The sequence below is a fragment of the Haliotis rubra genome, unplaced genomic scaffold (assembly GCF_003918875.1).
Source record: "Haliotis rubra isolate DU_JTF1 unplaced genomic scaffold, ASM391887v1 Scf266, whole genome shotgun sequence".
Classification (NCBI taxonomy): domain Eukaryota; kingdom Metazoa; phylum Mollusca; class Gastropoda; order Lepetellida; family Haliotidae; genus Haliotis; species Haliotis rubra.
Genome location: NW_025766736.1, coordinates 751,397 through 768,757, shown reverse-complemented (window position 1 = coordinate 768,757; position 17,361 = coordinate 751,397). Strand labels below are relative to the sequence as shown.

Sequence of the window (17,361 nt, the reverse complement as noted above, 5' to 3'; positions counted from 1 at the left end):
CCTTTCAATACTCTCCTTCCACTTTTCTATATACACACCTAAATATTTGACATAATCATAACTCGTAGACATAATCATGAAGAGTATGTTGCCATTGAGGGGGATATTGATGACTTTGTCTTCTTGTTTTAAAAATTTTGCCCTTGATAGCAATTGTGAAGTGTCACATGTTCTCCTTTATGTTAAGAAACATTTCAAGACTTTTTAAATTTGAAAATTGCTTCTTATTGAATGTGTTAGTGACTACAAAGTAGATTGTGTTTTGATTCAGTACTTGATGTTGGCTTAGCAACACTTAGCTAATGTTATGAAGCCATATCTGTCACTTGTGTTACCAGCCCCAGGATAGTTAATTCAAATATGAAGATTTGGTAGAAGGACAAGTGCCTACAGTTGGAGTTCCTACTTGTACATTTTGGGCTGTATGACATGATTGACTGGCGCTACATGGATTAACCTGACTCAGGCTCATTTTTTAAGTACAGCTCCATGTCTGCCAAGAAATGTTTGTAAAACTTCCCAAGTTGAATTAAAAATTTCTAAATTCATATTAATACTCTCTCTGACTGGAATATAATGAAAAGCATAGTAAAATTTGCACTCTCTCCCTCACTCACTCTGATACTGACAAAGATGTTGTCCTTGACAGGGTGTTGTCCTCTACGGAGGTACTGTCCACAGATGAGGAGTCAACGTCAGGAGAAGATTCCGACTTTGAGGAGATGGGCAAGAACATAGAGAGTATGCTGTCCAACAAAAAGACCAGCTCACAGGTGGGTAATATGACAGTCATGGTTTCAGTGTAAGAACTGGTGCTGTAGTTGTGTTTGAGCATCGATTTAGAGGTCACTGATGTTCTTGACAGAGATGCTGCTTAGGTAAGTGATTTTATGTTTGTAGTATATTATATGATCACTTGAGATGTTGCTGATGTTGAGCATTGGCTCATTTTACTGATGTAGTTGAGCGTTGACTGAAAGGTAGCTGATGCTGTAGCTGAGCATTGTCAGATGTTGTTGATGTAGCTGAGCATTGACTGATGCTGTTGATGTAAGTGAACATCAACAGATGTTGCTGATATTGTAGCTGAGCATCAACAGATGTTGCTGATATTGTAGCTGAGCATCAACAGATGTTGCTGATGTTGTAGCTGAGCATCAACAGATGTTGCTGATGTTGTAGCTGAGCATCAACAGATGTTGCTGATATTGTAGCTGAGCATCAACAGATGTTGCTGATATTGTAGCTGAGCATCAACAGATGTTGCTGATATTGTAGCTGAGCATTGACAGATGTTGCTGATGTTGTAGCTGAGCATCAACAGATGTTGCTGATGTTGTAGCTGAGCATCAACAGATGTTGCTGATGTAGCTGAGCATCAACAGATGTTGCTGATATTGTAGCTGAGCATCAACAGATGTTGCTGATATTGTAGCTGAGCATCAACAGATGTTGCTGATGTTGTAGCTGAGCATCAACAGATGTTGCTGATGTTGTAGCTGAGCATCAACAGATGTTGCTGATGTTGTAGCTGAGCATCAACAGATGTTGCTGATGTTGTAGCTGAGCATCAACAGATGTTGCTGATATTGTAGCTGAGCATCAACAGATGTTGCTGATGTTGTAGCTGAGCATCAACAGATGTTGCTGATGTTGTAGCTGAGCATCAACAGATGTTGCTGATATTGTAGCTGAGCATCAACAGATGTTGCTGATGTTGTAGCTGAGCATCAACAGATGTTGCTGATGTTGTAGCTGAGCATCAACAGATGTTGCTGATATTGTAGCTGAGCATCAACAGATGTTGCTGATATTGTAGCTGAGCATCAACAGATGTTGCTGATATTGTAGCTGAGCATCAACAGATGTTGCTGATGTTGTAGCTGAGCATCAACAGATGTTGCTGATATTGTAGCTGAGCATCAACAGATGTTGCTGATATTGTAGCTGAGCATCAACAGATGTTGCTGATATTGTAGCTGAGCATCAACAGATGTTGCTGATGTTGTAGCTGAGCATTGACAGATGTTGCTGATGTTGTAGCTGAGCATCAACAGATGTTGCTGATATTGTAGCTGAGCATTGACAGATGTTGCTGATGTTGTAGCTGAGCATTGACAGATGTTGCTGACATTGAAGCTGAGCATTGACAGATGTTGCTGATGTTGTAGCTGAGCATTGACAGATGTTGCTGACGTTGAAGCTGAGCATTGACAGATGTTCCTGATATTGTAGCTGAGCATTGACAGATGTTGCTGATGTTGTAACTGAGCATTGACTGATATTTTGTAGCTGAGCATGGAGAAGGAGGAGGCTGAGAGGCAGGAACTACAGCGTATGCTGATGGGCGAGAACAGCATAGACAGCAAGGAGAAGAAGAAAGGAGATTCATTTGGAATGGGGAAGGATGAGGATGGTCTTCTCTCAACACCAGTAAGTGACACTTTTCCTTCAATTTTCTTTTGTTCACCAATGCTCTCAGATTCTCATAAGAAGTGACTGAATGGACGGTGAGGCTCTTTGATATGCCTGATATTGTGCCCTAATGGTATGACAGGATCATATTTTCAAGACTGAAGACCCTGATTTGCTTGCCTGTTGATGTAATATATTTAATTCCTTCACTCACCTTTTTACAACTACCCAACATTTCATAACAATTATATATGTGTTTTAACAGTGTAGACCCGTGAAGGTCCAGGTTAGAATTGATCTTCAGTAACCCATGCTTGTCGTAAGAAGAGGCGACTTACGGGATCGGGTGGTAAGGCTCGCTGACTGGGTTGACACGTCATCGTATCCCAGTTGCGTAGATAGATGTTCATGCTGTTGATCCCTGGATTGTCTGGTCCGGACTCGATTATTTACATACTTCCCCATATAGCTGGAATATTGCTGAGTGCGGCGTAAAACTAAACTCACTCACTCACTCATTTTAACATTGTATTACCTTTATGATATGTGTTATATAATGGGAATCAGGATAAAGATTCAACCTGGAACAAGTGACATAACATTGTGTAGTTGAGTTTGGATTTCAGAGTATTTTAGGTTCATTCTTCTTTTGACTGCTTTTGTTGTGTGGTAAGGAGTTAGTAAGATCCCCAGAGGTGTCATGGAAGGAGATTTGTTTCTTGTATGTACCCTGATTTGTGGATATTAGTAAGAGGATATAGCAAGGACTGATTGGCTTGGAGTCATGGGTTGACAGCATGGGCTATCCATGCTAAACTTCTCGAATGTGTCATAAAGCCCATTTGTACTTACCTCGCCTCATTGTTTTGCAGGGTGGCAGGAAATTGAAGATAACGCGGACATTCCGGGACGAGATGGGAAAGACGTACACAAGGACAGAGATTGTGAGGAAATCACAGGTCATAGACACGTACGTCCGGATCAGACAGACGAAGGATCCAACGTTCATGTGAGTCCCTGTATCAGTATGTGTTGTGTAAGCAAAGGAGACCAGCATCTGTTGTTTTAGGGAAGGTGACCAGCATCATTTGTGTAGGGGACAGTGATCAGGGTCTGTTGTGTTGTGGACAGTGATCGATCAGAGTCTGTTGTGTTGAGCAAGGTGACCAGCATCTGTTGTGTTGGGTAAGGAGACCAGCATCTGTTGTGTTGGGGACAGTGATCGATCAGAGTCTGTTGTGTTGGAGCAAGGTGACCAGCATCTGTTGTGTTGGGGAAGGAGACCAGTATTTGTTGTGTTGGGGACAGTGATCGATCAGAGTCTGTTGTGTTCAGCAAGGTGACCAGCATCTGTTGTTTGTTGGGGAAGGAGACCAGTATTTGTTGTGTTGGGGACAGTGATCGATCAGAGTCTGTTGTGTTGAGCAAGGTGACCAGCATCTGTTGTGTTGGGGAATGAGACCAGTATTTGTTGTGTAGGGGACAGTGATCGATCAGAGTCTGTTGTGTTGAGCAAGGTGACCAGCATCTGTTGTGTTGGGGAATGAGACCAGTATTTGTTGTGTAGAGGAATAAAGTGGCCGGTATCATGTCAAGTTGTGATACATTGTGAGGCATACATGAGGTGTGTTGAGGTGAAATTGGTTTAACCAGTATTGAGAATATGTGTTCTGGACAGTGTATGTGATCAGAGGCTGCTTGTACTAGCCCAGACTTAAGCTGGTGACAGTGCTAGCTGTTGAGTACCATGGGAATGAGAAGCAGAATCTGTTGTGTTGTGGACAGTGATTGACTCAGAGTCAGCCCTTATCAGAGTTTACCCAAGGTAACCGAAGCATCTGTTGTGTTGGTGAAGGAGACCAGTAGTTTAACGTCTTTTGGAATAAGCGTGGCGGGATCGATGCTCTAATGTCAAGTTCTGATACATTGTGAGGCATATGATAAGACCTATTTATTCCATTATCCACATACATATGCTTATCTTTAGAAAATTGAAAATGTCAAGGTCTACCCTACAGTGATGATTTCTGAACCTGATTTTTGTATTGCAGCAAGCAGTTTGCAGCCATGGATGACCAGATGAAGGAGGAAATGAGAAAAGAAAGACGAAGGTAGAGGGCATCAGGGGAGATCACTCTCATAGACAACACAAGTGTCAAAACAAAATTGATTTATCTCAACTCATTCTTATCGTGCTATGTCAAATATAACTTATGGTAAATTTTAATGGATGTTGAAGATTTTGTTCTAGGTTTTTCTTCAGAAAAGGTATTTTTGTATTCATGTTAATGATTTGTGTTTGAACATGTTTCTTGGTAAAGGGAGTTAATTTGTTGGCCAGTATCAGTTTGGAAAAGTTATTTTATGATGCATTGTTTGCTGCTGTTCTTGTTTTATTGATTTAAGTTAACTAACAAACCCTAGTATGAAGCACTTTCTCTGAAATAGTAGGGAGCCTGTATTTACTGTTCTTAAGGAACAAAACTGAACAGTTTTCAGGAAAGATGATAACCTGACCCTAACAAGTAGTCTCTGTCTGATTGGTTAAATCCGTTCGGCCGTCTCATGTTTGATTGGATGGTCATAGGTCGCTCAAAGGTTAGCTGACACGACCTTCTACTCAGTATAGCAGTATAACGAATAATACTGAGCCTAAGTTTACTTAGACAGGTTAAATTCATAGCCCAGATCACTTCATGAGTAGAGTGTCACCACAACAGCAAAATAAGGGAACTTGTGTCTGTTTACTTATGACATATAGTTACTTATCAGCATAATACTTCTGTTTGGTATTCTCTATCAGATTACAATATGCTGAGTAAGAGCAGGTGCTTCATAATCATTCACACTCGACTAACTTTTTATCACATGGCAAGTTGTGGGTAGTTGAGTTTTTGCTGTTTGTTTGAGAAAGCGCTCTTTGATTCGCACAGAATCCAAGAGCAACTGCGTCGTATTAAGCGTAATCAGGAGAAACCTCCTCCGCCTCCTCCGAAGAAGAAGAAAAAAAGGGAGATGCCCTTGTTGAAGGTAAAGGCAAGATTGTCGTTCTCTTGCGCCGCGGTTATCAATATCACCCTGTACAATTGTACAACAGGGTGGTGACACGGGTAATGGAATTCTTTCTTTTCATGTTTTTTGACGGGTTGAGGATGTTCACAATATTTTACTTTCTTCAAGGCACCAGTAACTATTTATTGTAACTATCTAGCTGAAGAAGCGTTACTGTTGGTTTGATTATTCTGGGCACATATATGAACTGCTGTGCTGTGGTCATACATTACTGTAGAGGAATAAGGGGAAACCACTCAAGGTCTTGCTGTATTGGTGTATTATGAAATAGTATTATATTTTGACAATGTTTAAGACACATTCATAGTAATCAGTCAGAAAATGCCATGTTTCCTGTGTGCTGTTTCAGCATAATTAAAAATATTATAAATAATTGTGTTAATACTCTATTACAACAGTTTGACTCTAGTCCTTTTCTTTGTCAATTATCCACAAATATTGTAAAGTACAAAAATGTTTTTAAGTTTCCACAAAGCAATGATTTTATCAAATGTTCTTTGAAATATGAACAATAGCTATGAACTATTATATTACTGCCACTTGGTGACATGCAGTGACTTTCCATTAATTGTCATACAGAGAGGTAACAATGCAGTGAGGTCATAGTTTATAAAGCATTGCCAAGTTGCTCTTGTTCACAAATGCCATAAGAAATGTCTGCAACTTGTAATACAATAAGGGGTGGTGAGATAGCCTAGTGGTTAAAGCGTTGGCTCATCACGCCTAAGACCCGGGTTCGAATCCCCACATGGGTACAATGTGTGAAGCCAATTTCTGGTGTCCCCTGTCGTGATGTTTCTGGAATATTGCTAAAAGCGGCGTAAAACCAAACTCAGTCAGTCAGTCAGTGTAATACAATAAAAATGAATTCTCTTCGGTAACATACACTCAAGAAAAAAGTAGTGATCATGAAAATTTTGGATATATGTTTTCATTAGTAAAGGAGTTTCATAACAATATCCCTAACTACATTTTGTATTCATGATACGTAACTTTTTTTTGTTCAGTATATCTTTGATTCAATATGTGTAAGTCCAGTTGGAGCACCACTGTGCAGTCAGCATGTAGGGGCTTCAAATATTTTGTCAAAAAAATCCTTATGTAAGACAGTTGGATGTGCACAGTGAACATAGAAGTAGCAGCAGATATCCTTAAAGCACTTCTCTGGGTCATATTCATACATTTTTGGGGTGTTCTGTGTACATATTCCTGAATTCAACACAAACAATACAATTTCTGTTTGTGAATTGTAAATACAGTTTTAATTTATCCATGTCATGTGTGTTGTTTCTGTATAACAAAAATCCAATTGAGGACAAAGCTATAGACTTATCAGTTCTATAGTTTGGGAATGTTTTCAATGTAACTTATGTAAGGTAACTGTTGTTAACTGAGTTACAGATGCTCTGATACTGCATGCAGTGAGATTCAGTAAGACAGTTATGTTCACTGTACTGCCTGGTATTAGACCTTTGACTATCCACTACAGATGAAGTGTGGTGCCTGCGGCCAGATCGGACACATGCGAACCAACAAGGAATGTCCCATGTACAACAAGGGAGGCAACTCTGCACCAGTACAGGTGGCTATGACAGAGGAACAGGAGGAAGAAGAGGAGAAGAACATTCCTCTGGACAGCAACCTAATCAACCTGGAGGGAACCAAACTGAAGCTGTCAAAGACTATCCTTGCTCAGTGAGTATATAGGTGATGTGATGCTGCAAAGATCAGTTTGCCTTTTGTCCGGTGTCCAGTTTTACTTGGTGTAGACCCAGATTCCCTACATTTCACACTTGACAAGAGCCAGTTGAACTGACGACTGATCTGTTACAATGGTTGACCTGGTAGACCAGGTGTCATCATGCCCTGATGATTAAGATCATTGCGATATGACAATGATTACCTGGCCTAGGTTCAAATTCACCAATCGATGGAGACCCGAGTTAATTTGGTCTTCAGCAGCTCATGTGCATCATAAGAGGTGACTGAAGGGATCAGTTGGCCATGCTCACTGACTTGATTGATTGTTGTCATAATATCCCATATTGTAGGACCGCCTCCGTGGTGTAGTGGTTAGAGCGTCCGCCAGGAGAGCGGAAGGTCGCGGGTTCGATCCCGGACCGCGTCATACCAAAAGACGTTAAAATATGGTACTTGTTGGTCCCTGCCTGGCGCTCGGCATTAATGGGTACAACAAGGACTGGTCGGCTCAGAGTCAGTATAATGTGTCTGAGTGGGGTATTCATGCTTCACTGCGGCATGGTATCTCAGTGGGCTAGCACTATAAAACCAGCTTCAGTCTGGGCTAGTACAAGCAGCCGCACATACACATACACACGCATGCAGGTCGCGTCATTTGAGTGAAATATTCTCAAGCATGACGTTAAACCCAATTTCACCTCACCTCACCCCAGTATTGTAGATTGATGTTCATAATGTCAATCACTGGAATGTCTGGTCCACACTTTAACAACTGCTGTCATACAGCTGGAATATTGCTGAGTGCAGCTTAAACAACAAATAAACAAAAACAAAAAATCAAATATTAAACTGGTTCACAACTGCCAAGTTTTAATGCAGCTCAGTTTTTTGGTGAGTGTTGCTTTCCAAAGTGTTCCTGAAAACAATGCCTTCAACTTTGAATCCCAAATTCAACCACATAATGATTTGAGAATACTATTTGAAACAACATATTCTAACTCCAATATTTATTGAGTCTGTGGTATATTCTACTCAAAAGAAGTCAGAAAACACCTAATTTCTTCATGGCTATAGTTAATCTGTCATGCCACCATGATTTTATGTCTGTCTCAGTAATGTTGCGCACGCTGATGCTAAACTGTGTTCATTGGCAACATGTTCAAATTGGTAAGAGGGAAAGTGTCTGGTGTACTGAATGTGTATAAACATTTTGATTTTTAGTGCGGAGAGCATTAAAAGGAAGTCTTTGTTGCTGAAGTTCCCTAAACAAGCTGTTGAGACAAAGAAGAAGCGACGCATAGGGACGGTGGTCCACTGTGACTACTTGAAGGTACTCATAACCACATGATATTTTGTACCAGTTGTTCTGTCATTAGCTGTCACTGGCAAACACTACAAATAAATTCACAAGTTTTTACTCATATGCACACATGTCATTATGGGTGTTATTATAGCTGTTGTCATTGAGATGTACCTTATAATGGAGTTGATTTACACTCAACTGATTGTCCAGGTCTTCTCTTGGAGGGTCGTAAGTAATTTTATTACCCACGTGGTCAACGTATGGGTAGTTGCATACTAATCTCGTACGTCACACGATTGTCGTATCGCGTTGACCTGTGTCGTAACGACTTGACCTGAGATTCTAACGATTTGATTGGATAACCGATGACCTCTCAATTAGGTCACGTTCTGACGTAACTATTTTTTCATTCATAACATACACGTGAATTCATTCATTCTACAACTTATATGCATTGTGAATGTAAACATTGCAAATGTTGCCGTGTCGCTGTTTAATTGTGAGTCGAACTGAGACTTTATATCTGTCGAAAAACATAAACGCATTGTTTCGGTTTGAAAACATAAAAATAACAGAAAATACGCTATTTTGTCAATTTAATGCATGTAAGACGTGGGTAATAAATAAAATACCACACTCGGTCTCATTACATACGAATTATACGAAAACGAGTGTCCTTCCTATGGTATCTGACCGAGCGAAAGCATAGGTCAGATACCATAGGAACGAGTTTCATATAATTCGTATGTAATGAGACCGAGTGTAGTATTCTCTCTCTCCCATACTCCAAGGCACAGTGGAATATCCATTATGGTCAATATTTCAGAAGCCCAAGCAGTCTTCTAACCGGCGCCGCACTGATCCATTGGTTACTCTGGCAACCCTGTTTGAGAGCATCCTGAATGAGATGAGAACTCTGCCCAATGTGAGTGCAGTTTGTGCAGGAGTTTGCTATTGTTCATAGGATAGATATATGTGGTGTTATGCCATTACATATTACCAAATATATGAAAATAAAGGTGATGAGTTATATTTTACATTTATTTCTTTTAAACAAACATATCAAGGCATTTGTGTACTTGACATGTTAGGTATGTGATTCACATAATATTTAGAATGAGTAAGTCTGTGGTGTATCATAGTTTTCTATAAAGGAACACACTGTGAGAATCTCATCTGTTGTTGAAAATGGCAGAGTTTAGTAGTGAGATCAACAATATAAATTTGTTATATTGTGTACTTCTGCCTTAAACTTATTTTTATGCGTAAAATTATTCTCCTTTTCATACTGTCACAGACCCAGCCATTCCTGTTCCCTGTCAACCCTAAGGAGGTACCTGACTATCACAAGATTGTCAAGAGACCAATGGATCTTCAAACAATACGAGAAGTAAGTGAAGCAACAAGCTTGATCCGTAGTAGAGGATGAGTGAGATGTTAAAGTGATTTCAGCAATACGGAGAAATCTTTTTAACTTAGATGGGTTTAAGATTATTGCACTTTTACGCAAGTCGGTGCATGGGTGTACGTGGCTGTTGCTGTCTGTGCCTCTGCCTCTGTGACTCTGTGTCTTGAGATTTGTACTGGTCCAGATTAATGCCAGTTTACTAATGCAGACCCACTGAGATACTATGCAGGCAAAGTTTATATTAATTGATTGTTTTCTGTTAGGATGCCTGGCCACTATACCACTTTGACACTCAGTTGTTTGAGATAATCAGAATTGGGATAATTGGCCACAGCCAAAAAGGTTTGTGACTGGGCAATAGGTCATGGATAATTTGTCAGAGATGTTGGTAATAAACACATGATATTTGGTCCCATGTTTGTCTGCCTTTGAAATATTCGTTGTTGTTTGTCTTTACAGAATATACGTAATAAGAAGTATCATTCGCGAGAGGAGTTCTTGGTGGACATCATCCAGATTGTGGACAACAGCAAGATGTATAACGGTGAGATGTCTCTCGTGGAGCTCCAGCACACAAACCTCACATACCTTTCTGCGGGCATTGTTTGCTGTATTCGATCTAGTTTACTCCAAATGAACCCTCTAGGGATTGTGGCTTGGAATATATCCCCAGTTCAAAATCAGAGGAGTCATGGTGTCCTTGAGATGTTCTTGTATTGTACTAGAATGTATTAAGGATGTGACAAGGACCACTGTTATGCCAAATTTTGGTGACTGCTAGTACCACATGCTTGTTGTGAGAGTCCACTGTCCTAAGGGTTTGAAGGTCAGACTCTGTTTGTCTGTTGTTTAGCGCTGCATCCAGCAATATTCCAGCTATTTGGCGGTCTGTTCATGGGTCAGGTCTGGCTCTGTGTCCTGCCTGATTGTATGTCTATGTTTGTTGATGAAATCGACCTGTGAAGGTCTGGGTTAGAATTGATCTTCAGCAACCCATGCTTGTTGTAAGAGGCGACTAACGGGATCGGGTGGTCAGGCTCGCTGACTTGGTTGACACATGTCATCGGTTCCCAATTGCGTAGACCAATGCTCATGCTGTTGATCCCTGGATTGTCTGGTCCAGACTCGATTATTTACAGACCATCGCCATATAGCTGGAATATTGCTGAGTGCGGTGTAAAACTTCACTCACTCACTGTTGAGGAAATCAATCATTCCATTTGTTTTGATATAATTAGCGACAGGGCTCATGTTATAGTAAGATATCACTGTGTAAGCAATAATACTTATAAAAGGTTATGATTTGTTTTTGATGAGGAAGACATGTTGACTTTGAAATTCTCAAGAAGGTTTTTGCTTTAGTTTTCATTTTAAATCAGTGTGTTACAAGCGTGTTCGTTTCAGACATAGTTGACTGTAGGTGACTGTTGACTGCGAACAGTGATCATACCACACATGCTTGATGCCAATGCCTGATTATTAGGGATGACTATTGAGGGGGAAACAACTATTGAGATAGCTTAGTCTATTGCAACATACCATTGCAACCAACTATTGCAATAGGTTTTTTCTCTCCTTGAATTGTCTCATTTGAAGTCATTTCCCAAATGAATGTATAGTTTATATGAAATAAAAACAAGCTGAAGTAGTTTCAGTCTCTTTTAATAACTGACAATAACCCAGATCAAATTTGTTTAAAAGGTAACAAGGGCAGATAACTCTAAATCAAAGTGAACGAAGATCTGGTACTTCCTGTATTTTGCTCTGCGTATTTATCAACGGAAGTCAATTACTAAAGTATTGATAGTCACACATACTATCGATGCATCGATAGTTTTTCGTTTCTACCATCGATTAATTGGTATCGGAGACTCAACAGTTGCAATCCATCGATAGTTCGATGTATCGTTACAGCCGTACTGAGTATCGTGTTCTTCTGCAGGTGCCCGACATCTGCTGACCGAGACTTCACAGAACATGATGAGCCACTGTCTCAAGAGGTTTGCTGAGGTACGTACACATGATGAGTTGACATACTCGCTTGTCCTTCAGACAAATGAAAATTTAAAGGGATTAGTACAACCAAGGGTGTTTCATTCAGAATATAGTTATGTTAAATAACCACAGATAAAGGTCAGCTGTGGACTGGTGTAATTAAGTTTCATTTCCAAAGGTGTCTGTCTACTGTACATGATGCAGAGGCTGTCAGGACTTTTCATTTTGAAAATGCCAAAACTGAAGCATTATTTATAAATTTATCTTTTGCCAAATATTGTTCACATTTATAGGTACAACAAGGTTATTATCTAAGTTTGAACTGGGAGCAATTAAGTTTCATTTCCTAAAATCGAGCCTTTTTTATATTGATACAGTGGTAAAATAGTGGTCGCAATTTATCGCCAATATGAAAATTCTCTGCAATACCCACCCTTAATGACAACCACTATATTTCAAAGCTAGGCAGAAACTGCTAATTCTCCTTTGGATGATTGGATGTGCAGAGTTGTGTCCCTTGTCATTGCAAGGATCAGCTTATCATGCATTAGAATCAGGACTATGCCCAGACCATGATTCTAGGTTTTTCAGCACCATTCCTGTGCTCATGGATCTCTGTTATTGCCTAGAGTGATGTACAGGATTGATGAAGTAAGAGAAAGGTATTTGGCTATTTGCCACTGCATCCAGATCTACAGTTGTTGTTGTTGTGTGTTGCAGAAAGAGCAGAAGCTGATGCGACTGGAGAAGGCCATCAACCCTCTCCTAGATGACAATGACCAGGTCGCATTCTCCTACATCCTCATCAATGTTGTCGAGAAGATGAAGTCAGTTGAAAATGTAAGTCTCAACTGACATTCTTTCTGACAGTCAGCTTGAGAAAACTTTAAGACTAAACAGATTTTCTTTTGATCAAATCACTCCTCACAAAATCTTTGGTTTTTATTCAGCACACGAAATAGTAATGATACGATGTTTTTATGGACATTCTTAAGTACCCAAGTACTTTTTGTTTCTGTGTAGCCTGATGTTACTGACAATTTGAGAGGATTAGGACAAGTTGAAATGGGTTTTAACTTAGAAGCTCTAAATTAGAATAAGTCACCAGCAACATAATCTTTCTCCATGTGGGCATTTTGGGTTAAACAGGGCCCCAGCAACATAATCTTTCTCCATGTGGGGATTTTGGGTTAAACAGGACCCCAGCAACATAATCTTTCTCCATGTGGGATTTTGGGTTAAACAGGACCCCAGTAACATAATCTTTCTCCAAGTGGGGATTTTGGGTTAAACAGGACCCCAGTAACATAATCTTTCTCCATGTGGGGATTTGGGGTTAAACAGGTCCCCAGGAACATAATCTTCTCTAGGTGGGGATTTGGGGTTAAACAGGACCCGAGCAACATAATCTTTCTCTAGGTGGGATTTTGGGTTAAACAGGACCCCAGCAACATAATCTTTCTCCATGTGGGGATTTTGGGTTAAACAGGACCCCAGTAACATAATCTTTCTCCATGTGAGGATTTTGTGTTAAACAGGACCCCAGCAACATAATCTTTCTCCATGTGAGGGATTTTGTGTTAAACAGGACCCCAGTAACATAATCTTTCTCCATGTGGGGATTTTGGGTTAAACAGGACCCCAGTAACATAATCTTTCTCCATGTGGGGATTTTGGGTTAAACAGAACCCCAGTAACATAATCTTTCTCCATGTGGGGATTTTGGGTTAAACAGGACCCCAGTAACATAATCTTTCTCCATGTGGGGATTTTGGGTTAAACAGGACCCCAGTAACATAATCTTTCTCCATGTGAACAGGGATTTTAGAGGATTTTGTGTTAAACAGGACCCCAGTAACATAATCTTTCTCCATGTAGAGGATTTTGGGTTAAACAGGACCCCAGTAACATAATCTTTCTCCATGTGGGGATTTGGGTTAAACAGGACCCCAGTAACATAATCTTTCTCCATGTGGGGATTTTGGGTTAAACAGGACCCCAGTAACATAATCTTTCTCCATGTGGGGATTTTGGGTTAAACAGGACCCCAGTAACATAATCTTTCTCCATGTGGGGATTTTGGGTTAAACAGGACCCCAGTAACATAATCTTTCTCCATGTGAGGATTTTTGGGTTAAACAGAACCCCAGTAACATAATCTTTCTCCATGTGGGATTTTTGGGTTTTGTGTTAAACAGGACCCCAGTAACATAATCTTTCTCCATGTGAGGATTTTGTGTTAAACAGGACCCCAGTAACATAATCTTTCTCCATGTGGGATTTTGGGTTAAACAGGACCCCAGTAACATAATCTTTCTCCATGTGAAGATTTTGGGTTAAACAGGACCCCAGAAACATAATCTTTCTCCATGTGAAGATTTTGGGTTAAACAGGACCCCAGTAACATAATCTTTCTCCATGTGAGGATTTTTGTGTTAAACAGGACCCCAGTAACATAATCTTTCTCCAAGTGAGGGATTTTGTGTTAAACAGGACCCCAGTAACATAATCTTTCTCCATGTGGGGATTTGGGTTAAACAGGACCCCAGTAACATAATCTTTCTCCAAGTGGGGATTTTTGGGTTAAACAGGACCCCAGTAACATAATCTTTCTCCATGTGAGGGATTTTGTGTTAAACAGGACCCCAGTAACATAATCTTTCTGCATGTGAATCTTTCTGCATGTGAAGAATTTGGGTTAAACAGGACCCCCAGAAACATAATTTCCAAGTGAGGATTTTGTGTTAAACAGGACCCCAGTAACATAATCTTTCTCCATGTGGGGATTTGGGGTTAAACAGGACCCCAGTAACATAATCTTTCTCCAAGTGGGGATTTTGTGTTAAACAGAACCCCAGGTTCAAAGTGGTGTCCAGCAACATAATGTCGTCAACATAATATTGTTGTGCATTGCAAGCAAGAGAAGGTCCCCAGCGAAAATGGACTTGGGGTGGTCAGCCATAGGTGATTGTGTGTCATTATCTTCCAGTGGAAATGAGGCGGTGGGGTAGCCTAGTGGTTAAAGCATTTGCTCATTACGCCGAAGACCAGGGTTCGATTCCCCACATGGGTACAATGTGTGAAGCCCATTTCTGGTGTCTCCTGCCGTGATATTGCTGGAATATTGCTAAAAGCGGCGTAAACTCATACTCACTCACTCACTCCAGTGGAAATGATCAATAACTGGCCATTAGTAAAGACCGTTCACTTTTTATATTGTCCTTTCTGATTGTCGCTGGACTAAAGAATGCTTATCATTTACTCTTGCACATGCTTTATTCCATTCAAGATTAAAGGAAAATTTCCATCGTTGTGTTGATGATTTTTTAAATTTATTTTTATTTTTCATACTTCAGCCATTTATCATATTTTCTGAAAACATCTTTCATAAGATATCATAATTTGTCCCTAGTCATGGCCCTTCCACCAGCCTGTCAACAAGAAACTGATCAAAGACTACTATGAGATCATCAAGAAACCCATGGACCTCAAGAGTCTGCTTCATGTAAGTTTTTGTGTTGTCGCTGTTTGAGATAGCTTGTATCAAATATGTGGACTCTAATTCCAAGTCTGTGATTGGCTCCTCCATGGTGATGACCTCAGGTCAAATTATGACAGACTGCTTTCCTGATAGTTAGTTATTGATAAGTTTCTTGTGTTTCAGTTGAATGAAAAAGTCTGTGTCAGAACTTTATGGTTCTAGAGAGTTTATTTTATGTTTTTGGTCTTCTTTAGTGTGCATTATTATCATCGATGATAATCCGCAGATATTCATCAATTTTTTTTGTGGTGACTCACACAAAATATAAGTTGTAAGCAAGATTGCATCACTTGTAACCATTATTATGTATTAATGCATCATTGCAATCTTGGGAATAGACAAAATATGCATCAATTTGAAGAAAATTGAAGTTCAGATTGTGTAAGAAAATGCATCTGTGCGTGTCATACACCATGTGTTTTACAACTCACACTATAATTGTTATCTTGACTGGCACCCATGTACAGTCGTGCCCGCTTATCCGAACCTCAGATATCCGAAAACTCGCCTTCACGAGCTAAAAATTCATTAAAACGAATTTCACAACGTTGTAAAACTACTCACTTAACCGAAATCCGGTTTCGTGAACGATGGTCATTTTCACATACCAAATGCTAAATCATATGCATTTTTTCTCGTATATCCGGATGGCTGAGCACCTGTCAGTATGTTTACACGCCGCGATTTTACCGAAGTGGCCTTGCGGCCCTAACATGAAACAAGGGTTACAAGCGGCATTCTTTGAAGGGTGAGAGGATTAACTGCCCTTAATTAGCAAGGTGACACTGAGTTAATCTTGAGGCCTGTCAATTGTTATTGGCAAGGCTAAGAGCGCCCCCGTTGTTTTGGCAGTGATTTCATCCGAGGAACAACGGAAGAGATGAAAAACATCAGTCTTATGAGAGGGAACTTAATTAGCAAACGGAAGAGATGAAAAACACATCAGTCTTATGTTCAATTCTGACGATCTGGCCGAATTAACTTCTACTGTATATGAAGCTCTTGGTGATTTCAAACAAGCGGGTTGTTGTGAATGAGATGATTGAGTGTTAAGTGACTATTAAGCTTCATGCCCGTACTGGTAAATAAAATCTTAATGAATAAATAAAATACTGCTGTATTATTTCTTTCGAAGTCGTTTCATGGTAATCTGTTTTGTATCAAACCATCTGTCATGTGACCAATTTCCATGGCGGCCACAACACACATTGCTGTTTTAAGCTAATTGGCGATGGGATTTGGCTCATTATTTAATTATGTTTTGGGAAATCCATTACAGCTTACAGTTAAGTATGATAAAACCTGCGCGTAAAATATAATACGCTTACAGTATTTGTTATTTGTTGATCAATCAATCAATAAAAGAATACGTCTGAGGCTTATTATGTTCGTTTGTTTGTCTGTCTTTTCCATATGTAGTAATCTCTTGTATGAGAGTGTTTTGGAAATATATTTGACTGGTGGTATGGAATATCTTCACATTTGTCACTCCAAGACGAGTGGACAACAGCTGTAGAACATCATAATTACTGTCAGAATTTGAAAAGAGACAGAAATTATCTATTCAGAGTAGTAAGTAGTTTAAACAAGTTTACTGAAGAGATGAGTACATGCAAGTTACATGCAACTATTCACATATTTCAGCAGAGCAGTTAAGCTAGTTAGTCATATGATTCTCACTGAAAGGATTGAGCAGTAGAATAGGCCCATTATCCCATGCCTGATTCTCACTGAAAGGATTGGTTTCAAGAAGAGGTGAGAAGTGATATGGGGTTTTACATCGTGCTTGAGAATATTTGGCTCATATATGACGCGTGCATGCGTGTGTATGTGTATGTGTGGCTGCTTGTACTAGCCCAGACTGAAGCTGGTTTTATAGTGCTAGCCCACTGAGATACCATGCCGCAGTGAAGCATGAATACCCCA

General features: G+C 39.9%; 1 protein-coding gene across 1 annotated transcript in view; it reads left to right on the top strand.

Moving 5' to 3' along the window:
- The window catches only part of LOC124280377 (transcription initiation factor TFIID subunit 1-like), an 86,015-nt gene that overhangs the window by 48,055 nt on the left and 20,599 nt on the right, over window positions 1-17,361 (top strand). Inside the window, 13 exon segments of the mRNA XM_046716285.1 lie at window positions 650-773; window positions 2,293-2,433; window positions 3,288-3,424; window positions 4,467-4,526; window positions 5,349-5,445; window positions 6,977-7,182; window positions 8,410-8,518; window positions 9,318-9,416; window positions 9,789-9,881; window positions 10,359-10,443; window positions 11,842-11,909; window positions 12,615-12,734; window positions 15,307-15,399. Coding sequence (XP_046572241.1) covers window positions 650-773; window positions 2,293-2,433; window positions 3,288-3,424; window positions 4,467-4,526; window positions 5,349-5,445; window positions 6,977-7,182; window positions 8,410-8,518; window positions 9,318-9,416; window positions 9,789-9,881; window positions 10,359-10,443; window positions 11,842-11,909; window positions 12,615-12,734; window positions 15,307-15,399 — 1,432 coding nt within the window.